The sequence below is a fragment of the Cebus imitator genome, unplaced genomic scaffold (assembly GCF_001604975.1).
Source record: "Cebus imitator isolate Cc_AM_T3 unplaced genomic scaffold, Cebus_imitator-1.0 Scaffold577, whole genome shotgun sequence".
In the NCBI taxonomy this organism is placed as follows: domain Eukaryota; kingdom Metazoa; phylum Chordata; class Mammalia; order Primates; family Cebidae; genus Cebus; species Cebus imitator.
In genome coordinates, this window is record NW_016107892.1 from 795065 (window position 1) to 819976 (window position 24912).

The 24912-nt window shown below is 46.7% G+C and overlaps 1 protein-coding gene across 1 annotated transcript in view; it reads right to left on the reverse strand.

The window, feature by feature from the left end:
• Positions 1-9200: 9200 nt before the first annotated feature.
• PDPR (pyruvate dehydrogenase phosphatase regulatory subunit) overlaps positions 9201-24912 on the reverse strand; it is a 52821-nt gene continuing 37109 nt past the window's right edge. The window contains exons 13-16 of the mRNA XM_037734144.1: positions 23390-23509; positions 21374-21463; positions 17506-17688; positions 9201-15744 (exon numbers count right to left, since the gene is read on the reverse strand). Coding sequence (XP_037590072.1) covers positions 15340-15744; positions 17506-17688; positions 21374-21463; positions 23390-23509 — 798 coding nt within the window. The 3' untranslated portion in view covers positions 9201-15339. The remainder of the gene's footprint in view (positions 15745-17505; positions 17689-21373; positions 21464-23389; positions 23510-24912) is intronic.

A 24912-nucleotide genomic window follows, 5' to 3' on the forward strand; every position in this document is an offset into this window, starting at 1 on the left:
GCCTGGCCAACGTGGTGAAACCCTGTCTCTCTTAAAAATACAAAAAATTAACTGGGCGTGGTAGCAGGTGCCTGTAGTCCCAGCTACTCAGGAGGCTGAGGCAGGAGAACTGCTTGAATCTGGGAGGTAGAGATTGCAGTGAGCCGAAATGGCAACACTGCACTCCAGCCTGGGTGAGAGAGGGAGACTCTGTCCCTGCAAAAAAAAAAAAAAAAAAATTCCTAAGAGGGCTGGATTCATGAACCAGAAGAGAAGCTGAGTGGATAAAAGATTAACAAGACACTGGAAGGCGTAGTCTGGCACAGACACACTGTGTGACCCTGAGAATGACACTCCCACCCCTGAGACTCGGTATCCAATGGTGAAGAGCTGGGACGGCCCCTCTGCTGGGCTCCTAACCCGGGCATTGCAACTTGGTTTCCATGGTACTTCCTACTGGGTCTAGACATTTTCTTTTTTTTTTTTTGAGACGGAGTCTCACTCTGTCGCCCAGGCTGGAGTGCAGTGGTAAGATCTTGGCACACTGCAACCTCCGCCTCCCGGGTTCAAGTGATTTTCCTGCCTCAGTCTACCGAGTAGCTTGGACTACAGGTGTGTGCCACCACGCCCGACTAATTTTTATATATATATATATTTTTTAGTAGAGACAGTGTTTCACTGTGTTAGCCAGGATGGTCTTTATCTCCTTACCTTGTGATCCCTCCGCCTCGGCCTCCCAAAGTGCTGGGATTACAGGCAGGAGCCACCGTACCTGGTTGTGTCTAGACTTTTTACTGGTGCCTGCTTGGTGGCTGGGGTGGGTTTGGAGAATGGGCAGCCTCATTCTTGCAAGGCAACTTTTCCCAGGTGAGGCTACTGCAGGGTTTACATCTACCACCCAGGTTGTAGGGTTCACATTTTGCTGTGTTTTCTTTATCACCTGTGCCTCTATCTATTCCACCCCAGTCCAACTCATGCAGAGCTGATACTTCTTCTCTCAGTCTGCATTTGAAGGCTATACCGTTCAAGCCATTTTCTCTCTTCCTGAAGCAGCTCCTTTCTTTAAAGCCATGAAATCTTGTTGATGGTCTCCAAAAAATAAAATACATTCAACTCTAGGAGAGTCATGACCACATATTCTTCTAAAAATTGCATGTCCAGGCATCCAGGCCAGGCGTGGGAGCTCAGACCTATAATCCCAGCACTTTGGGAGGCCAAGGTGGGAGGACTGCTTGAGCTTAGGAGTATGAGACCAGCCTGAGCAGCATAGTGAAACCCTGTCTCTAAAAAAAAATACATGAAATTAGCTGGGCGTGGTAGCACATGTCCACAGTCCCACCTACCTGGGAGGTTGAGGTGGGAGGACAGCCTGAGTCTGGGAGGTCGAGGCTGCAGTGAGCTGTGATCGTGCCACTACATTCCAGCTTGGGTAACAGAGCAAGATTCTGTATCAAGAAAAAAAAAAAAATAGGCCAGGTGCAGTGGCTCACGCCTGTAATCCCAGGACTTTGGGAGGCTGAGGTGGGTGGATCACCAGAGGTCAGGAGTTTGAGACCAGCCTGGCCAACGTGTCGAAATCCTGCCTCTACTCAAAATACAAAAGTTAAATGGATATGGTGGCACCTGCCTGTAATGACAGCTACCTGGGAGGCTGAGGCATGAGAATCACTTGAGCCCAAGAGACAGAAGTTGCAGTGAGCTGAGATTGCTCCACAGCACTCCAGCCTGGAGTCTCATTCAACAGAATGAGACTCTGCCTCAAAAGAAAAAAAATTATATGTCTATTTAATTTTTTTTTTTTTTTTGAGATGGAGTTTTGCTCTTGTTACCCAGGCTGGAGTGCAATGGCGCGATCTCGGCTCACCGCAACCTCCGCCTCCTGGGTTCAGGCAATTCTCCTGTCTCAGCCTCCTGAGTAGCTGGGATTACAGGCATGCGCCACCATGCCCAGCTGATTTTTTGTATTTTTAGTAGAGACGAGGTTTCACCATGTTGACCAGGATGGTCTCGATCTCTTGACCTCGTGATCCACCCGCCTCAGCCTCCCAAAGTGCTGGGATTACAGGCTTGAGCCACCGCACCTGGCAGTCTATTTTTTAATTTTTCTTGAGACAAAGTCTGGCTCTGTTGCCCAGCTGGAATGCAGTGGCACAATCTAGGTTCACTGCAACCTGTGCTTCCAGGCCTTTGACCTCCACATCCCAGGCTCAAGCCATCCTCCTACCTGAGCCTCCTGAGTAGCTGGACTATGGGTGTGCACCACCACGTCCGGCTAATTTTTGTATTTTTCGTAGAGATGGGGTTTCACCATGTTGCCCAGGCTGCTCTCAAAGCTCAAGCCATCTGCTGGGATTATAGGCGTGGTCACCACACCCAGCTCCAGATTAATATACTGAAGTCCTAACTCCATTACCTCAGTGTCTCTGTATTTAGAGACAGGGTCTTTAAAGAGGTAATTAAAATTAAATGAGGTTATTGGGGTGGGTCCTGATCCAATCTGACTGGTCTCCTTATATAAAGAGACACACAGAGGGAAGATCCTGTGAAGACACAGTGAGAAAGCGGCTGTAAACAAGCCAAGGAGAGAGGTCCTCAGAGAAAACCAACCTCCCCACCCCAACACCTTGATCTTGGCCTTTAAGCCTCCAGAACTCTGAGAAAATACATTTCTGTTGTTTAAGCCACCCAGTGTGTGGTACCTTGCATGGCAGCCCTAGCAAACGAATATAGCCCTTATGAAAAACATACAGCTGCCCGGCACCATGGTTCACTCCAATAATCCCAGCATTTGGGAGGCCGAGGTGTGCAGATCACCTGAGGTTGACAGTTTGAGACCAGACTGACCAACATGCAGAAACCCCATCTTTACTAAAAATACAAAATTAGCTGTGTGGTGGCGCATGCCTGTAAACTCAGCTACTCGGGAGGCTGAGGCAGGAGAATCACTTGAACCTGGTTGACAGAGGATGCAGTGAGCTGAGATCGCACCACTGCACTCCAGCCTGGGCAACAAGAGCTAAACTCCATCCTAAAAAGAAAAATGTAAGGCTAACATCATGCTTAATAGTGAGACTAAAGACTTTCTCCCTAAGATCAGAAACAAGGCAAGGATGTCTTTTCTCCCCAGTCCCACTAAACATTGTTGAATGTGCAATTTGTGCAATAAGGTAAGAAAAATACACTAAAGGCATCCATACTGAAAAGAAAGAAGTAAAACGATCTTCATTTGCAGATGACATAATTCTACTGTAGAAGACCTAAAGGAATGTTTAAAAAAAAAACCCGACTAGAATAAAGGTCCCAGAATACAAAATTAACATACCAAAATCCACTGCATTTGTATAAACTGGCAATAAACAATCCAAAAATGAAACTGAGAAAACAGTTTCACACATGGCCAGGCACTGTGGCTAACATCTATAATCCCAGTACTTTGGGAGACCAAGGCAGATGGATTGCTTGAGGTCAGGAGTTCGAGATCAGCCTGGCCAACATAGTGAAACCCTATCTCTACTAAATATACAAAGAATTAGCCAGGCTTGGTGGTGGTGGACAACTGTAATCCCAGCTACTCTACTTGAGAGGCTGAGGCAGGAGAATCACTTGAACCTGAGAGGCAGATGTTATGGTGAGCCAAGATTGCGCCACTGCACTCCAGAATAGGCAACAGAGCAGCACTCTGCCTCAAAAAAAAAAAAAAAAAAAAATCCATACACATAAAACTATAAAACAACATTGCTGAGAGAAATTAAAAAGTGCAGAGACATTTCACATTCATGGATTGGAAGACTCAATAGGTTTTTTTGTTTGTTTTTTTGAGACTGAGTCTCACTCTGTAATCCAGGCTGGAGTGTAGTGGCGCAATCTCTGCCTACTGCAACCTCTGTCCCCTGGGTTCAAGTGATTCTCCTGCCTCAGACTCCCACATACCTGAGATTACAGGCATGCACCACCATGCCCAGCTAATTTTTGTAGTTTTAGTAGAGCCGGATTTCACCACACTGGCCAGGGGAAGACTCAAGGTTGTTAAGATAGATGGTAATTCTCCCCAAATTTGTCTATTAATTCAATGCAATGCCTATCAAACTTCCAAAGAATGTTTGTTGTTTTGTTTATCTTAAAGCAACTGAGAGGGCAGGTGTTGTGGCATGTGCCTATAATCCCAGCTATTTGAGAGGCTGAGACAGGAGGATTCCTTGAGCCTAGGAGTTTGAGACCAGCCTGGGCAATATAGCAAGACCCATCTCAAAAAAATTGAGAATTGGATCTTAAAATTTGCATGGAAAGGCAAAGGAATTAGAATAACCAAAACACGTCCCCAAAAGAATAAAATTGGAGAATGTATACTCCCTGGTTTCCAAACTTGCTATGAAACTTCTAGTAATCACATCTATAAGATATGAAAAAAGGATAGACATATAGATCAAGGGAACAGAATGAACAATACGGAAAAAAAAATTAAAATTTATGGCCATTTTAGTTTTGAGGGTCTCAGTTTGTCACCCAGGCTGGAGTGCAGTGGTGCCATCATTGCTCAGAATAGCCTCAACCTTTGGGCTCAAGCCATCCTCATGCCTCAGCTTCCTGCGCAGTGAGGACTACAGGCACGTCCCACCACACCCAGCTACCTTTTTTTTTTTTTTTTTTTTCCTTTCAGCCAGGGACTCACTCTATCATCCAGGCTGGAGTGCAGTAGCATGCTCACAGATCCTGGATTCAGGTGATCCTCCCACCTCAGCCTCCCAGGTAGTTGGGACTATGGGCACTCACCACCATGCCTAGCTAATTTTTTGTATTTTTGGTAGAGATGGGATCTTGCCATGTTGTCTAGGCAGGTCTCAGAAACTCCCGGGCTCAAGCGATCCTCCTGCCTTGGCCTCCCAAAGCGCTGGGATTATAGTCTTGAGCCACCACGCCTGGCCATTTTCTTTCTTTCTTTTTTTTTTTTTTTTTTTTTTTTTTTTTTTTTAGATAGGGTCACACTATGTTGCCCAGGCTAGAGTGCAGTGGCTATTCATAGGTGCAATCATAGTGCACTGCAACCCTGAACTCCTGGTCAGCTGCCACTTCTTAAAATGTTTCTGTCCCCTTCTCTGGTTCTGGGACTACTGTTGTGCATGGGGACTGTGCTTTGTCAATGCCTAAGTCCTGCAGGGCTTGCTGTCACTCAGAATCTCCCATACCAAGACTCTCCTACACTTCAGTTTCAAAAGCTGGTAGTAAAGAAAAGAATGTGCCAAGAGCTGAAGTTCTGCTGTGATGAGACTGCCCAAGCTCCCCTGTATCTATACCCAGGGATCTGGATGGCTTAGTTCTTTTTTTCTTTTTTTGAGACAGAGTCTCACTCTGTTGCTCAGGCTGGAGTGCAGTGGTGCAATCTCGGCTCACTGCAAACTCCATCTCTTTTCAAACTCCACCTCCATTCTCCTGCTTCAGCCTCCCAAGTAGCTGGGATGATAGACCTGCACCGCCACACCTGGCTATTTTTGTATTTTAGTAAAGATGGGGATTCACCATGTTGGCCAGGCTGGTCTTGAATTCCTCACCTCAAGTGATCTGTCCGCCTTGGACTCCCAAAGTGCTGGGATTACAGGCATGAGCCACTGTGCCCAGCCTGGATGATTTAGCTCTTTAAGGCTTACAGAAGTTGGTACCTTATGGAAATGGGTTGGGGTGGTCTGGATGCCAGGTATTCTTCTGAGGTTGCTGTTCTCATAATTGCTATATTCAAGTATGTCACCCAATTGTGATAAAATGCGTAGAGCACAGCAGCAGAGTGGGACCAGCTGGGCTGAGGAGGAAATGAAGTACATTTTTATTTTCTTTTTTCTGAGACAGTCTCGCTCTGTCACCCAGGCTGGAGTGCAGTAACTCCATCTAGGCTCACTGCAACCTCTGCCTCCCAGGTCCAAGCGATTTTCCTGCCTTGGCCTCCTGAGTAGCTGGGATTAAAGGTGTGTGCCACCACGTCCAGCTAATTTTCGTATTTTTAGTAGACGAGGTTTCACCATGTTGGTCAGGCTGATCTTGAACTCCTGACCTTAGGCGATTTGCCCGCCTTAGCCTCCCAAAGTGCTGGGACTACAGGAGTGAGCCACCATGTCTTCACCAGTCTTGGTTAAGTATTTTATAGTTGAGTTTCATAACAACCCTATAAAGTAGGCATCACTGTCAATTTTACAAACAAGTAAACAGAGGCCTAGGACAGGTAACCTCCCTAGATCATACACCAAGGAAGAGGAAAGGCTGGCACTCAGGCCCAGGCCAGTAAGCCCAAACCTCAAATGCACTTAACCTACCACAACAATCTGGGATTCTGAGGTGCTTGAGTCAGCTGATACCCCAGATCTAAGCATCTGAAGGTCCCTAATTGTAGAGCCTTTCATGAGAACAAGCTGCTGGAGGGTAAGCACACATCACTCCTCGAGGCTGTACTAAAGGAGCCTCATCTTAGTTCCCCTATGCACATGGAGGCCACGCTGGGTGATCACCCTTGGGAGGGAGACGCGTAGCTTGACTTGGTGCTAATGCGTCCTGGCAAGGCGTTCTCCACTTGAGCAGCTAGCTGTGTGATCCCAGAGGCTCAAATCATGCGCCACAGCGCCACCTACTGGCCGGCGAACAACATTGTCCTGTTGTAAAGTTGGCAAACAACCATTTACAAAGTTTCAAAATTTAAAAATCCTTAAAAGACGTTTTTTTTTTTTTTTGGAGACGGAGTCTTGCTCTGTCGCCTGGCTGGGGTGCAGTGGCGCAATCTTGGCTCACTGCAACCTCCGCTTCCTGGGTTCAAGCAATTCTTCCGCCTCAGCCTCCCGAGTAGCTGAGACCACAGGCGCGTGTCACCATGCCCGGCTAATTTTTGTATTTTTAGTAGAGATGGGGTTTCATCATGTTGGCCAGGATGGTCTCGATCTCTTGACCTCGTGATGCGCACACCTCGGCCTCCCAAAGTGCTGGGATTACAGGCTTAAAAGACATTTTAAAGATTTTGCCTTCCACTTTTCTCCATTCATTTAATCATCTGTTAAGTGCCAAGCACCATGTGAGGTGTTGGGAGTTTGGGAGAGGTCGAGTCCTTCTCAGAGGGATTTACAGAACCAGCAGGGCAGAGAACCAAATCAAGATAGAAACAGGCACATGGGGACCCCAAAGGGGGCCATTTTACTGGAGAAGGAAAGGCACCACTGTGGGATGGTGGTCTGAGGCTGAGCTTTTGAAAGACAGAGGGGCTCATGCCTGTGATCCCGGCACTCTGGGATTCTGAGGTGGGTGGATCACCTGAGGTTAGGAGTTCGAGACCAGCCTGACCAATGACCAACATGGTGAAACCCCATCTCTATTAAAAATACAAAATTAGCAGTGCATGGTGGCGCATGCCTGTAATCCCAGCTACTTGGGAGGCTGAGGCAGAACTGTTTGAATCGGGAGGCACAGGTTGCAGTAAGCCAAGATCCCGCCAATGCACTCCAGTGTGAGCAACAAGAGCAAAACTCTGTCTCAATAAATAAGTAAATAAAATGAAAGACAGGAGGGCTCTTGAGGGGTTGGGGGTTCATGTGATCCTCAATTCGGGACTTTCCACAAGCACAGGGAACGGCCATCAGGAGACACTTTTGGTGAGCAAAATATGGGAGTGGGAAATGTCTCAGTGTGACTAGGGAGCAGGGCGTGAGGTGAGATCCAGCTGTGGGCCAGGTGCGGTGGCTCACACCTGTAATCCCAGCACTTTGGGAGGCCAAGACGGGTGGATCCCCTGAAGTCAGAAGTTCAAGACCAGTCACACCATGCCTACTAAAAATACAAAAAATTGGTTGAGCATTCTGGTGGGCGCCTGTAATTCTACCTACTTAGGAGGCTGAGGCAGGAGAATCACTTGAACCCAGGAGGTAGAAGTTGCAGTAAGCAGAGACAGTGCCATTGGAGTCTAGCCTGGGCAACAAGAGTGAAATTCCATCTCAAAAATAAATAAATAAAAAGATCCAGCTGTGGAAGGGGAGCATTCACCCGGCTGCACAATCAGCCACACCCTGGAGACCCTGGCTGGCCAGGTCTGGGGCTTGGACCTTCGTCTCATGACAAAGGGGAGTCTGTCAGGTGTTTCAAGGCAGTGAATAAAGCGACCTGCTGTATTTTACAAAGACGACCCTGCAGAGGGAGGATGGGATGACACGAGAAGCAGGACAATCATTAAGAGATGGTTCTCAAAGTCAGGGCTGACAACCCTCTCAACCACAGCAGTGGTGGGGGATAGAGAGAGGTCAGAACAGAGGAGAGGCACTGAGGAGACAGACCCTGTGAGGCTGGGTGATGAGCTGGAGGTGGATGGAGAGGTGAGTGGGAACATCAGGTGACTCTCAGATTTCTGGTGTGGCTGACCATTCCTGAACTGGAATAGAAGAGGCTGATTTAGAAGACAAGACAGAGATTGTTGTAAACATGTTAACCTATGAGATTCTCAAAACTAAAACACTTAAAAAAAAAAGCTACTTAAAAATTAGTTGGGGCTAGGCATCATGGCTCACGCCTGTAATCCTAGCACTTTGGGAGGCTGAGGCAGGTGGATCACTTGAAGTCAGGAGTTTGAGACCAGCCTGGCCAACATGGTCAAGCCCAACTCTATAAAAATACAAAAATTAGCGGGTGTGGTGGCATGTCCCTGCAATCCCAGCTACTAGAGAGGCTGAAGCAGGAGAATCGCTTGAACTCGGTAGTGGACGTTGCAGTGAGCCGAGACTACACCACTGAACTCCCACCTGGGTGACAGAGCAAGATCCCATCTCAAAAAAAAAAAAAAAAAAGTTGGATGAACAGGTAAGGTCCAGAGACTAACTTGTGGATGGAAGCTGGTGTAGAAAAAGAGCACTGGCTGCTTCTCTGTGTTGTTCCCACAGTGTGAGAACACTGCTACCCCTTGCTTTCCACACAAACCTGAGCGCACATATGCCCACGTGGAATGCCAAGCCGCGGGTTCCTCCTATGAGGTCAGCTGCAGGCAGACGGCCAGTCGGAACTTCAGGAGGAGAGATTTCCCACGCAGCCACTCCAGCACTGCAGAGATGGTAAGATGAACACCTGCATCTTCGCTCCCGTTGCCAAATCCTTCCTTTCACTGTGGTAACACTGGTAGGTATGCACACTCTTCTCCAATGTTTATGCTTTGTGGGGGCAAACACATTTAAGTCACTACAGATGAAGAACATTTCACAAGCAGCCGTACCAGAGTAGTTAAAATGTCTGTTTATTCATTTATAAACCTAGTAACATGAAAAGAAACTCAATAGAATTCTCCTTGGTGGAGACACAGTGCACAGTGTTAGTGCCAGATTCACAGGAGCAGAAATGCTCGGTCATCCCGTGCATCCAGTCACCCAGGATCTCCAGAAAAGATCCCACTTACTGAAGTGCCTCGGATGTCTTCAGGGCCACATTGAAACTACACAGGAACAGAGAAGGGCTGAGCTGAAGTGCACACTGACAAACACAAATGATGAGTCACAGGACTCTACAGTAATTACAATGGTGTTTTTATACATCCCGAGTGTTGACTGGAGAGTAAAGTGTTAACTGAGCTGCTAGAAAACCGTTCACTGAAAGAGCTTTCTACCCCACGCCCATTGTTCTAAGGACGGAGAGGCTATGTCAGGTGGATGGGAACTCACACACTGAAATGAACTTTTCTTTCTCTTTCTTCCAATCTGCACCCACCATCTGCCATGCTGGAGTGTAAGGCACTAGAACCTGGCTTAGAGAAGAGCGGGGCTCTAAGCTCCAGTTCTTGGTGTGCAAAGGAAATCCTGACATAGATCTTTTGAAAGAAATGCTAAAAAATCCTCCCTATCTCCTGTAATTTCTGTCTTTGACAGACAGGAAAACAAGAAGGCAGAAGATGGGTTGCAAAGGATGAAAATGGGTGCATCTAAGAATGAGAAAAATGGCCCATGAAGAAATGTGTACCTCTCCAGGAGGTATAGGCACTCTGCTTGGAGAAGTCAAGAATCATAAACAACTCTTGTCATGGACAAAGGGAAGGCAAAGGCATACAAAAACACTCAGTTGTCCTGAAAAAGAGTGTACTGGTAGTGATCAGAGCTGCAAAGGCGAGCCCTGTACTGAAAATGGAGGAGCCTTACAACTCAGCACCTTAAAGCGGAGGCCCGCAGTGGTGGTGGGGAGGGAGGCGCTGACAGACAGACCCACAGCTCACTCACCACTTACTTCGTGTACACAGGGCCTGGGTCAAGCCCCACACATTTACCATTTCTTCCACTCAACTGTGCTTCTCCTGAATCCATGTGCCTGAAATGACATGTGCAAGGTGAACATTCTTTATATTGTGTTGACAAAATACTGCTTTTATCAATGTTTGTGAGGGATGTGTCAGGGCTAGCATGCAGGAGGAAAATTAGAATGGCAGGAAGTTATTATTCATTATTAGCCACTGTTGACCAAACCTCTTAGTTTTTTTTTGTTTTTTTTGAGACAGAGTCTCACTCTGCCACCCAGGCTGGAGTGCAGTGGTGCAATCTCAGCTCACTGCAACCTCCATCTCATGGGTTCAAGTGATTCTCCCATCTTGCTCGGCCTCCCAAAGTGCTGGTATTATAGGCATAAGCGACCATGCCCAGCCAACCAAACCTGTCTTAGATATTAAAGAAGACCCTTATTGACTACACTGGCCAAGAAACAACAGAGACATAAAAATGAACCTCGTTGCTAACCCCTGAAAGCAAGCCAATGCAAACTGCTCCACCAGGCCAGTCTTCTAGGGCCGATACCGATAATGTGAGTCACAGAAGATTCCTTCTATTTCAGGTTCTCAAAAAGTGGTGTAGACTCAGTCAAATGCCAGCAAATGTGTCCATATGCCAGAGGAGAAGCAGAGCCAGAAATGAAGGTTATGGGTCCTATCTCCAGTGAAGCACTGAACACTCTCGGAAAGCTCCTGTCACTCTTGCACCACTACTGCCACCAAGACGGTGGGAAGGGAGGCGGCTAACTTTCAATTGCATGCAAAGGCAGATAGTATACTGTGGAAGCTGGAGATTTACTTTTCTATGTTTTAGTTACTTTCTTTGAAACAACAATCCAGGAAAACAAGCAAGCAGGTAAAACTCCTGGTGTGCACGAGGAGAGACCCAGGGCCAGCGTGCCTCCCGATGAGAACCAAACAGGAGTGGCTGGGCTCCACTCCTGAGGCCAGAGAAAACAGGCAGGGGTTTAATCACTGGGCTACATAGTCTCCGTGTCCCTGGCCTGAACGAGAGCTCTTGAATGTGGGGGGGCAGGGCCCCCTGGAAGAGTGTGAAAAATATAGTGGTCATTGTGCAGTTCTCTCTGCTGGAGTGTGGCCCAGCACGGCAGTTAGTGTTTGTCCGTTTTTGCTCTTCAGAGTTCCTGAATGAAGTTTTTCTGGCTTCAGTACCAAGGATCACGGAAGGATCATCTTCCTGATGCAACCTTAGATGGAAGTCAACGACACTGGCAGTGCTAAGAACAGGAATCACACATGGCCTGCCAATGAAGGGAGGTAATTAAGGATATTTCAGGGGAGGGGAAAGCCCACAGAAAACTGGCAACCCTGGGTCTCCATCTGTTTGAGGCCAATACACTTTGTGTTCCCAGGTTCAGAGGGCGTACACTGACAAGAGAAGGCAGAGTCCATCCCCAATGGTGAGCACAAAATGCTATGACAGGTGATTGCAGAGAGGAAAAAAGCACCCAACTCCGTAAAGCTAAGTCCAGCCACCCATTCACAAGAGTCCAGAATCCTTGAAATCTCCAGGGACAGAAGACTAACAGGCTCCCCAGAATGAGCTGACACACAAGGCAAACCCTTGGAAATGACACACAGATGAGGAGGCTGTGGTTGTTCATCCTAATCCTGCTAGATTTGCAGCTCTGCCTCAGGACTGGAACATCTACTAGCCTCCCCTGTTCATTCAGAGGCCACTGTCTCTGAGGAGTCCAGAAAGCTCCGTCAGCTGACACCAGTGATCAGGAAGTTATGCTGTTCTTTCCTCTTGGAAAGTATGCTTGGATACTAGACAGAGGCAAAGCATTATGCCAGAAGCAGGGAAAAGTCATTCATTCACTGTCAGATCTGTTTGTTCAAAGAGCTCACATTAGACCAATTACAGAAAACCACCAGACTTGCACAGCCTATATCTGAATGAACCAGGAGAGACTTCAAGGATAGACTTAAAGTGCTAGAAGAGAAATCTGTATGTTTGGGGCATTCAATAAACAAGTGATGTCACAGAAGACCCACATCCTGTTAGTCTTAGGAATATGACCCTATTCATGGACAAGGTGTTTCAATGGACAGCCTGAGTGCTCACCCACCCCAACCTCCTCTCGTAGCAAGACAAGGAGTCTGTTGCTCAGAGGGGGAAACTGTGACGTCATTTAACAAGAGGCCAGGACTTCTGGCTCTAGTTCAACAAAAAGTCAGTGCATAATTCTGGACACAGCATCAGATTTTCTGACTTCTTAGAAAGAACAGCTAATTAAAAACATGTCAAACTCTAGTAGTTACTTGGAGATTAACAAGGGCAGAAAAGAAGAGAATACAAGTCTTAAAACCCTATGTGGGATATACTTCTGATGAAACTTCTACTTGAATAATATACCGTGATGATGGCACTATTTGATTTTAAACTATGGAGACAGCTTTTATTCTTTCAATTTGGATCCTGGTAAGTGCTATATAACAGTTAAAGCCCAAATGTATTGCCATAGTTAAGGTTGAAGAGTTAAATCTATGTGTAACTAAATCCTTCTCAATTGAGTTACAAATACATTTCCCTTTACAAAGATGACTCTGGAGGGTGCAAGCACTACATGTTTGGAAGAGCAGGGATGCCTGCAGCTCTCAGTCACCTGTTGGCATGTTTGTAGTTAGTCTGCTCCCTGCTGAAAATGACTGCATTGACCAAGGGCCTATTCCTCTCCTAAGGCCTTCACTACTGTTCACTGGTTGGCCCTACAGCAATCAACACCTCTCCTGCTCTCTCCTGTCTGCCTAGAGGAAGCATCTCTCAGCTATTTAAGTACACACTTGCTCCAAGATAACTGAGCCCCCAAACAGAATCTAATCACAAGCTCCTTTAATAAGCCAACTAGAACCCTCCAAAAAGGTGGACACTAAAGTCAGTAATCACTAGAAGTGGTCTAGCCGGGGAAATGGCAACAAGTGTCTAGAAGGAGCCAGAGTAAGTGGGTAAACAGAGATCCCAAAAGAAACTCGAGAAGGCAGACACCTGAGGATTTTAAGCTACTCTAATGAAATGGAAGATCTCCGTTAATACACTTATAGACCTATCAGAGCTAATGCTTCCGAGATCCCAAGACATCAAAGGCTAGAGTTTTAACTAAAATCTCTTACAGCAGTTTGTTTGCACTTAAACAAAAAGTCAGATTACAGCAGTTTATATGCAAGGGTAAAATGAAGTGTTGAAGCTGGACGGCAGTCCATGATATCTAAGTTTCACCTTGGGAAAATAGACACTCTCCCTGAAAGAATGCAGAACACTCCTGGGCATCCAAGTCATTTTGTACTCCAGAGGATATGGAGAAATGGCTGAAGGGAAAGCAGGAAAAGTGGTCTCTAGCCTTATACAATGTACACCCCTGGGACTCAGAACTCTCAGTGGACTAATGTGGGTCACTTCTGTGTGGCTCTGTTGTGCTAGAAGTCAAACCTGGAATTCCAGCAGCTCTGTGGAACTTGGCACAGCCAGCAAGGTTGACGTGCTCAGGACAACACACCCGATCCCTTCCCCTCCCTGTTCTAAAGGGAGAGAAAGCAGCATGACTATGGGCCAACTGAAGGGGACAGGTGAGGCTGACCTGATGTTCAAAGAGATTCTCAGGTCCCAATGAAGACAGCTCTGGGTGGAAGATTTACATCTTAAAGAGTAAGAGAAGGATGTTTTAATTGCAAGCTTTCTAAGTAATTGCTCTAAGAGCAAGTTCAGGGGCCTATGTCTATTACTAGGTTTGGGCTGGGCTGAACAGTAAATTTTTCTGACAGCAATGAGCTTTTTCAGGCAGGCATTTTAAGAGGGGGGCTGAGGGCATCCTGGGGACAGGGCCCTAAGTTGCTAGAAGCTACACTAGGGCTTGGTTAAGGAGAGTCATTGTTCCTGGCAGCTCTTGGCAGTGCAGTTTCAATGCCTTAGAACAAGAGTGGTGGATGGACTGTGATAATGATGGATAGTGAGAGTCATTAATAGAAGAGGATTCTAATTAAAACAAGGAAAACAAAAACAGGGGAAGAAGAAAACCTGAACTTCAGACAGGTGAGAGAAAAGCAGCATCATTTCCATAGCTGAATGCTCAGCGTCACTGGTGGGGGACTGAGGTCAGACCCTTTTGACTGGGAGAAGCAACACACAAGGCAACATGGTTTTTCCCTTTCACTGTGGCTTACTTCTTTACACGACTAAGAAAGAAAAAGCAACCTTATTAAAGAGATTAGCAAGAGATGAAGAAATTCATCTGTCCCAAAGGTCTGCTAACTGCTTCTGCAGGGACAGAGAAGACGGTGCCAGGTTAACTGCTTGTCTCCACTGCAGAACAGAAAACGTCCACGTGATGCCTCTCATCAGTGAGGTAGATGATCATCCTCTTACCAGAGGTATCAAGTGCCAGCCCACAGTGCAGTGGAACAGGAGAATGAGCTGCCTGGCTGCAGGCATGTGCTGTTCCTCAAGGCTGCATCCCACACATGGCAGCCCCACCAGAATTAATAGGGTGCTCAGAGAAAACAGAACCCAAGGGAGAGAGGAACTCGTGCCCCGAGGCCTGCACCACCCTGGCTTGCTCTGTTTTGAGATGCAGAATTTGAAACCAGCTGTCACCGTCACTCAGGTCCACAGTGGAGCCTGCTTCTGTCCTGCCTGTCAGACACACGTCCTGCCACCATGAGAAGCTGAATGTGGGAAGGGAAGAAGAGCCCAGAGTGAATATTAGGAGGAGGAAGTAGAAGGTCACGGGAGGCTGAAAAGCAAAAAATTTTAAAGTAGGTCAAGCTCAAAATTATATCAAGGAGATAAGAGACAGGAGGCAAAGGAGGGTTCCTTTAAGTTTCACCTTGGGAAAACAGAGATGCTCCCTGAAAGCGTGCAGGGCACTCCTGGACACCCAAGTCATTTTCTACTCCAGAGGATATGGAGGAAAGGGCTAGAGGGAAACAAAGGGCCTGAAGGGAAAGCAGGAAAAGCAGTCTCTAGCCTTATGTAATGTATACCCCTTGGAGTATGTTCCAAAGAGGAATGGAGGCAGAAGGAAGAGAAGCTCCAAGGTGATGTCTGCTCCAGGACAAGATGATGGAGAGGTGGGGAGGCTGCCCTGCCATCACTTCCCATGTAAGTCACTCAGCTCCATGTCATCCTTTCGGCGCTTGTGGGTGAAGAGGGAGGCGACAGGGTAAAGCTTGGCTTTGGCCTGGAAGCGGTATCCTGCGATGTCAATCTCATACTCTCCCCGGTTGATGAAATCTGCTGTCACCACCTGCTCTTCCCCCGTGTCCTCAGAAAAATTGTGCACAAAGCCCAGGCAAACGTGGCGCTCCAGGCTGTAGCTGTAGGCACTGCTGGTCGTCTTGCCAACAAACTGCCCATTCCGGTAAATGGGCTCTCCCCACCAAGGCCAAAGGTCTAGGTCTGTGTCATGGTCGTCCAGGATGAACATGGTGAAGCGTTTATACACTCCATTCTGCTTCTGCTGCAGGAGGGCGTTGCGACCAATGAAATCCATGCCCTAAAAAGAAAGGAACGGTCAAGTCACCCAGTGACACTCAGACCCTTTGCACAGAAAGTAGCAGCATGGGAAGGGTCCCCTGGTGTGACTACAATTGGGCGCGGCCACCTCCTCCCACAGCCTTGCCAGCTTTAGGGAAATGGTGTGCTTGCCACCATGTGAAAAACTGCATTTGCAATATAAAATACACTTCAGAAATTTTTGTAACAACAGAGGTACACATTTTGTTTCCTATTTTATAAACATAAAGTCACAAGACCAGACAGAACGAAATCATTTAGGAAAAAAAACTCAGTCACTTAATAAAATACCCTATCAGTACAGTACTTTAGAAGAATGTTTTTATACTGGCCAGGCACTATGGCTCACGCCTATAATCCCAGCACTTCGAGAGGCTGAGGCAGGTGAATCACCTGAGCTCAGGAGTTTGAGACCACCCTGGCCAATGTGGCGAAACCCTGTGTCTACCAAAATACAAAAAATTAGCTGGGTATGGTGGCATGTGTTTGTGGTTCCAGCTACTTGGGAGGCTGAGGTGGGAGAATCACTTGAGCATGAGAGGCTGACGCTGCAGTGAGCCAACATCGCGCCACTGCAGTCCAACCTGGGTGACAGAGTGAAACCCTGTCTCAAAATCAAAAACAAAAAAACCCCACAAAAATTAGGCAACTGACTATAAGATGACTAATTTGTACAAATATTCGTGGCATGTTAATGAGTCACCAAATCAACTCGGAACAGCTTCCCAGAAAGCACTGTCTTTTAGACAGCAAAGCACTAGAAATAAATGGGTTTTTGTTTTTCTTTTTTGAAATCTTTTTTTTTTTTTTTTGAGACGGAGTTTCACTCTTGTTACCCAGGCTGGAGTGCAATGGCGCAATCTCGGCTCACCGCAACCTCCGCCTCCTGGGTTCAGGCAATTCTCCTGTCTCAGCCTCCTGAGTAGCTGGGATTACAGGCACGCGCCACCATGCCCAGCTAATGTTTTGTATTTTTAGTAGAGACGGGGTTTCACCATGTTGACCAGGATGGTCTCGATCTCTTGACCTCGTGATCCACCCGCCTTGGCCTCCCAAAGTGCTGAGATTACAGGCTTGAGCCACCGCACCCGGCCTTTTGATATCTTAATATAGAGATGAGGTCTCGCTGTATTGCCCAGGCTGATGTAGATCTCCTGGGCTCAAGTGATCCTCTTGCCTTGGCCTCCCAAGGTGCTAGGATTACAGTCATGAGCCACCGCACCTGGCCAAGTGTGGTCTATTTATTTATTATGGTTTTTTGGTTTTTTTGAGACAGAGTCTTGCTCTGTCTCCCAGGCTCGAGTGCAGTGGTGAATCTCGGCTCACTGCAACCTCCGCCTGCTGGGTTCAAGCGATTCTCCTGTCTCGGCCTCCTGAGTAGCTGGGACTATAGGTGCCAGGCACCACACCCAGCTATTTTTTGTATTTTCAGTAGAGACAGGGTTTCACCATGTTGTCCAGGCTTGTCTCGAACTCCTGACCTCAGGTGATCGGTCCACCTCAAGTCTCCCAAAGTGCTGGTATTACAGGTGTGAGCCACTGTTATTATGTTTTCATTTGAAGATATTTCATCCTATAAAGTTTTCATTCTCAGGACACTCATGTCCCCATTTGCCTAATACTAAGATCAAGGCCTCAATCTTTTTCCTCTTTTTCTGCCATATCAGTTCTTCTTCCTACTCCAGTACAGATTCACTACTTAGGAAGCTGAGTGAAAGTGGAGTCTGGATAAACACAGTACCTTCTCTAATTTCACCCGAGACTCTCGTCCACATTCCAGGGGCGTGGTGAGGTTATTTATATCCTGACCCCAGAAGGCAAAAAACTTCTCAATTCGGAGACTTCGAAGAGCATAATATCCAGCATTCCGGATTCCATATTTCTGCCCAACACTCATCACTTCATTGTATACATGCAGGGCATACTATAGGAACAGATAGAAAGTTAGTAAGCAGTAGACCTTCAAAATTAAGGATGGAACATGTGTGGAAGCGCTAACAGCTCACGCTATTAACGTGGACAAGAAAGGAGGCGCATAAAACTCCCAGGATGTCTCATCCTTGATGCACTTAGGCACAGCCCAGGAGTGACGAGCTGGGGTACCCCCAGCCTAAACTTAAGCTCCATAACAGCACGATCCATGTCTTTTCACCTCTCTAAAATGTCTTGTGTGGTGATTCTAGCACTCAGCAATTATTTTTTTCTTTGAGACGAAGTTTTGCTCTTGTTGTCCAGGCTGGAGTGCAATGGTACAATCTTGGCTCACTGCAATCTCCACCTCCCGGGTTCAAGCGATTCTCCTGCCTCAGCCTCCCAAGTAGCTGGGATTACAGGCCTGCACCACAACACTCGGCTAATTTTGTATTTTTAGTAGAGATGGGATTCCACCATGTTGGCCAGGCTGGTCTCAAACTCCTGACCTCAGGTGATTCACCCGCCTTGGCCTCCCAAAGTGCTGGGATTACAGGTGTGAACTACCACGCTGGGAAGACAACCTCAAATATGGAAAAAAGGAATCCATACTATTGCATGCAACACCTGCCTGTGGTATGTGTGTAAGGGAAACACCTGCATCAGCCAAGGTGGGTAAGGGGAGCCACAGAATACAGCAGGATGAGGAGAATACAGAGCTGGTGTCTTTGGGGAGTGTGGTGCTCTCCCACATCAAGCTCAATCCCCGGTACTTTAGGTAAGAGGACAACCAAGGAGTAAAGCTGTAACCAGGTGACTAGTGCTGGGCCAGATCCAACCACATGACTATTGTTGGTGGGTCTCCACCATTTACTCATCTTTCTCACAAAATACCACAGATTTAGCAGGAAGAAAACAAGAACCTGCCCTTTGCCCCCATGTTTTGGAAAACCTCTTCTCAAAGAGACAAACATAAGCTTCCCGAGGACAAAGCCAGCTTAAAAAAGGTCCAAGAATGGCACAATTAATCTCTTGGACTCATGAAAAATCCTAAGAATGGGAACAGCTCAGAGAAATCAGAAGGCTGAAACCAAAGCCTCCAAGCAAGGATGAAGCTGCAAGAGCCACAGAGCCTCCCCTTCCTGATGAGGTTTGGCCACAAGCGCCCAGGTGACAACACCAGAACGAATGTGTAGAACTCAGAATCAACCTGTCTGCACAGGCAAACCACGGGAGTTGCATGTTTAAACTCTTCCCAAGTCTTGAACAATTTCTTCATATTGGTATAATACTTCTGAGTGTAAAAAAGCAGATGATATTTCATGGATTGTTAAACGTGTGCTTTATTTAATAATCTTAAAAGGGCCAGGCACAGTGGCTCAAATAACTACAAAGAGGGCCAGGCACAGTGGTTCATGCCTGTAATTCCAGCACTTTGGGAGGCTGAGACAGGAGGATCATTTGAGGCTGGAGTTTGAGTCCAGCTTGGGCAATGTAATGAGACTCTCACCACTACAAAAAATAAAAAACAGCTGGGCACCTGTGGTACTACCTACTCAGGAAGCTGAGATAGAAAGACTGCTTGAACCCAGAAGTTCAAGGCTACAGTGAGCTATGATCATGCCATTGCACTAAAAAATAATAATAGGTCAGGTGTGGCGGCTCACGCCTGTAACCCCAGCACTTTGGGAGGCCAAGGTGGGCAGATCACAAGGTCAGGAGTTCGAGACCAGCCTGGCCAATACGGTAAAACCCTGTCTCTGGGCATGGTGGTGCACAACTATAGTCCTAGCTACTCAGGAGGCTGAAGCAGAAGAATTGTTTGAATCTGGGAGGTGGCGGTTACAGTGAGCCAAGATCACACCACTGTACTCCAGCCTGGACAACAGAGTTTGACTCTGTCTCAAAATAATAATAATAATAATAATGAATAATAATAATTAAGGATGGGGTGGTGGCTCACACCTGTAATCCCAATACTTTGGGAAGCTGAGGCAATAGGATCACTAGAGTCCAGGAGTTTGAGACCAGCCTAGGCAACACAGCAAGACCCACCTCTACAAAAACAAAATTAAAAAATTAGCTGGGCATGTTGGCACATGCCTGTAGTCCCAGCTATTCAGGAAGCTGAGGCAGGAGTATCACTTGAGCCTAGGATGTCAAGCTGCAGTAAGCCAGCATGGGTGACAGAGCAACATCCTATCTCAAAAAAAAAAAAAAAAAAAATTAAAAGGAAACCTATCAACCTATCACTATGAGTAAGATGAGGAGAATCAAGAAGAAAACAAGCATGCCTAATGCTTACAATCACTGCTACCTGTAACAATAGGACAAAGAAAGAAAATTACAGGAATAAAGATTGTGGAGAAGGAAACTATTACTATTTGCATATGGTAAGACTGAACCCGGCCTGCAGACCTTTTTATAACAGCAAAAGACCGGAAATACCATAAATGTCTGTTAGTATCGGGATGAATTAGTACCACAATGGAATGTTATGCCACTGTCAAAAAATTTTAAAAGAAAGAAGGAGGAAGCTCTTTTTCTTTAGTTACCAACAAAGAAAGAGCTCTAAGAGAAATTGTGGCGTGAGGCCGGGTGCAGTGGCTCACGCCTGTAATCCTTTGGGAGGCTGAGGCAGGTGGATCACTTGAGCTCAGGAGTTCGAGACTAGCCTGGCCAACATGGTGAAACCCCATCTCTACCAAAAATACAAAATTAGCCAGGTGTGGTGTCGTGCACCTGTAATCCCAGCTACTCAGGAGGCTAAGGCAGGAGAATCATTTGAACCCAGGAGACGGAGGCTGAAGTGACCAAGACTGCGCCACCACATTTCAGCCTAGGCAACAGAGTGAGACTCTGTATCAATTTTAAAAAAATATTGTGAAGTGAAAAAAAAAAAGGATGAAGAATAGCAGTATGCTTCCATTTCTGTTTTTTTAAAAACGGTGCTTGGGCCAGGCGCAGTGGCTCATGCCTGTAATCCTAGCACTTTGGGAGGCCAAGGTGGGTGGATCACCTGAGGTCAGGAGTTCAAGTCAAGCCTGGTCATCATGGTGAAACCCCATCTTTAAAAAGAAAAAAAAAGGGGAGGGGGCTTGGCTGGGTATGGTGGCTCACGCCCACAATCCCAACACTTTAGGAGGCCAAGGTGAGTGGATCACCTGAGGTCAGGAGTTTGAGATTAGCCTGAATGACATGGAAAACCCAGTTCTACAAAAAAATACAAAAATTAGCCAGGCATGGTGGTGCATGCCTACAGTCCCAGCTACCTGGGAGGCTGAGGTGAAAGGGTGGCTTGAACTCAGCAGGTCAAGGCTGCAGTAAGCTGCAGTCATGCCACTGCATTGCACCCTGGGCAATAGAGTGAGACCCTGTCTCAAAGAAAAAAAAAAAAGTCACTGTGAATTTGCTTGCATATGCATAAAAATCTGATATGACATATAAAAGTAATACTAGTATTACTGGTGGCTGTTGGGGAGAACTGATCAGATGGTGCCAAATACTTTTTAAATGTATTACCTATTCAAAAAAACTTAAGTAACTTAGTTAAAAATGGTCAAACCTCTTTTTCAATGTAGGGTACCTCAGTTCCCAAGGCCCAATCAGACACAGCCCTCCAAACCCGCCAGTGCTGGTGAGTGCTGGGAGCGCCTGCACCCCACAGCGTTTCTGGGAAGGGAGGGGTGCCCTCTCACCTCTATGGGGATGTACAGCATGAATCCCGGCTCTCCTGTGTGTGTCATGCTCATCACGCGGATCCCATTTGCATAGCCCACGCTCATCTCCTGCAGGGACAAAGGCAGCAGTCAGCCTGGGCACTCATACTGCTTGTCAAGGGAGGGACGCCTGGGAAAACCTTTCATTAATGCTGCACCCTCTGTTTACTGTTGAGGGAGATAGACGTCAAGGCAAGAGTTTCATCTTGAAAGTGGTGCATTTCTAGGTCCTGAGGCACCGAGAATGGAGCACCGCCTCTACGACATCTCTGCCTGCTACTGTTACTATTTCACAAGTTTTAGCCAAGCTGATGGTGGAGAGTGAAGGGAAGTCCATGACAAACAAAATATTCCTCCTTGCCAGGTCCTTGTATTAGTCGGGGATAGCAGACACAACCAGGACAAGACAAGTGTCTTCTCTGGGGGACTCGGCAGACAAAGCCTGGCCACCTGCCATTCAAAAGATGATGCTCAATGCCCACAGACATGACTCATCTGCTACCCTGGGGTCAAAAGCGGGCTTCTGATTCTCAGAACATGTTACACAGCAGCTCAGTTCCTGCCAGTGATGCAACTGCTTTTCCTATAAAGTAAAGTGGAAAGTCTCAGAGAGCAATGAAGCAAACCGCTTCCATAGTACACAGACAGGATGCGGCACTCACCAGGCGAGAGGGTATGGGTGACTCCTCCAAGCAGCAGAGATCACTGGGAGGGGACCACTGATGGCTAACAGTGGAGAGTTTTCTATTGCTTTCATTCTACCTCCGAGAAGGAAAACTGTAACAATTTGTAGGTGGATCCCAACTATGGTTGAAATTCAGAGTTTCCATCAGTAACTGGAAGTTGCTGGTTACAGGTTGCCAAAATGGCTGTCCCTTGGCCCTCTCTAATCAGCTGCTTCTTGGGGAGGATTCCGTTGTCACTGCTTTCATTCAGTTACAGTTTGTTTCACTCAGCTGTGGTAGCCACTTATAGCAAAGAAAATTATGTAAGAAGTTCAGAGATTCACCTAAACCATTTCTTCCCTGAAGATGCCACATATGCAGAAGTTACTCTGTGTATGGAGAGAAGGTACCTAACCTTGATGGGCATTTCTGGGTGTCAGTGTCATAATCCTATAACTTCAAATTTTAATCCACTGTTACAGAAAACAAAAAATATACAGACTTTACATTTAGAGAAGCTAAAACCACTTCAAAGATATCCGAATGCTTACTAGATAAGGAAAGCTTGGAGTGTAAAACATAAATATACTCAGGCACTTCCTTGCTAATAAAGGTCAGCCGTTTTTTGTTTTGTTTTTTTTTTTGAGACAGTGTCTCCCTCTGTTGCCTAGACTGGAGTGTAATGGTACAATCTGAGCTCACTACAACCTCTGCCTCCTGGGTTCAAGCAATTCACATGTCTCAGCCTCCCGAGTAGCTGGGACCACAGGCATGCGCCATCACGCCTGGCTAATTTTTGTATTTCTGGTAGAGACAGGGTTTCACCATGTTGGCCAGACTGGTCTCGAACTCCTCACAAGTGATTCACCTGCCTGGGCCTCCCAAACTGCTGGGATTACAGGCATGAGTCACTGCGCCCGGCCAGCACACTCTTTCATTTGAGACAGAGTCTCACTCTGTTACCCAGGCTGGAATGCAGTGGTGCAATCTCGGCTCACTGGAACCTCTGCCTCCCAGGTTCAAGTGATTCCCGTGCCTCAGTCTCCTGAGTAGCTGGGACTATAGGTGTACACCACCACAACCAGCTAATTTTTGTATTTTTAATAGAAACAGGGTTTCACCATGTTGGCCAGGCTGGTCTCAAACCCCTGACCTTGGGTGATCTGCCTGCCTCAGCCTCCCAAAGTGTTGGGATTATAGGTGTGAGCCCCTGCGCTTGGCCAGGACACTCTTCATGGGCATTAACGCCATAGTAGGAACATGTAACTGCCCCCGCTATGAGAGACATACTCTCTGCCCATTTAAGAAACAGAAATTTACCAGCACTCACCTTGCAAAAGAGACTTGGGAAGTGGTCTGGAGTCATAGGGGCATAGGATAACTCGGACAGCACATCCACAGCTCGAGGGCCAATCAGATTGAGGGCTAAATGGAAAAGAACAAGAGATGTCTAGCTCTCCTGCTGAACAGCTGAACCAATGGGAAAGGTCTACTGTAGACTTGCTCAGCCATGGCCAGGCCTGGGTGCTGAGACCAGCAATGTCCCCTTGCTTAGGCACTCCAAGGATGGATGCTAAACACCCCAATTCTGGTAAACACACCTCTGCCAACAGGGCCTGCTGAAGGCAGCTACTGACTGCTGCTTGCATTGAGAGAACCTGGCTAAATATGCTTCCTCTGCCTGATACCAAGGAAGACAACATTCCAGATCTCCTCTGCAATTACAGAGGATTGCAAGACAAGTCCTGGCCAATAAGACACAAGCCCACTTGCAGGGCTGGCCATAATTGCCCTACACAATTCCCATTCTCTTCCCAGAGTGGCTATGTGATAGATGAAGCCCCAAAACCAAATAAGTACCTGGAGGAGATCTGCCCAGTCAAAAAGTATACAGACTTTTACATTCAGAGAAGTAAAATCCACTTCAAAGATATTCTAATGCTTACTAAATAAGGAAAGCTTTATTCCGAACTCCCATGTCTGTGACAGCAGCTTGTGCCAATTACATGCCATCTATTCTAACACAGGCTAGAACATGACTTTTGTTCAGTAACATTCTATAGTTTGCCAACCTAGGAGCAGAATTTAAATCATATTCGCTACTATAAGGAGTTCAGAATGAGGGCCTGGGAGGGCAAACGCTGCTAGGGCTGAGGGGCAGGATCAGTTAGGTGGGAGGGCAGGAGGTGTTAAGTCAAGACTGCTAAGGATGAGAAAATCAGGGAACCAAGTCATCCTTAAAAATTAGGTACTCACACACGCACAAAAAGACATTTTGAAGAAAATATTACTTAGGTAGTAAAGACTGAAATACTGTAAATATTATTTATTCATTCATTCAATAAATAATTGACTTCCTACACGCAAGCTATAGGGGATATAGCAGTGAATAAAACAAATAGAACAGAACCACTAATTCATTTCACACTCCACTTAAAAAAAGAAAAAGGGGCTGGGTATAGTGGCTCATGTTTGTAATCTCAGCACTTTGGGAGGAGGCAGGCAGATTACTTGAGCCCAGAGTTTGAGACCAGCCTGGGGAAAATGGCGAGATCCTATCTCTACAAAAAAAATTAAAAATTAGCTGGGTGCAGTGGCATGTGCCTGTGGTCCCAGATACTCTGGAGGCTGAGGTGGGAGGATCGCTTGAGCTCAGGAGGTTGAGGCTACAGTGAGTTGTGATGGCACCACTGCAGTCCAGCCTGGGCAACAGACCCTGTCTCAAAAAAAAAAAGAAAAGGCAGTATTAGATACCAATTTTTTTTTTTTTTTTCAGATGGAGTCTCGCTCTGTCACCCAGGCTGGAGTGCAATGGCGCGATCTCAGCTCACCGCAACCTCCGCCTCCTGGGTT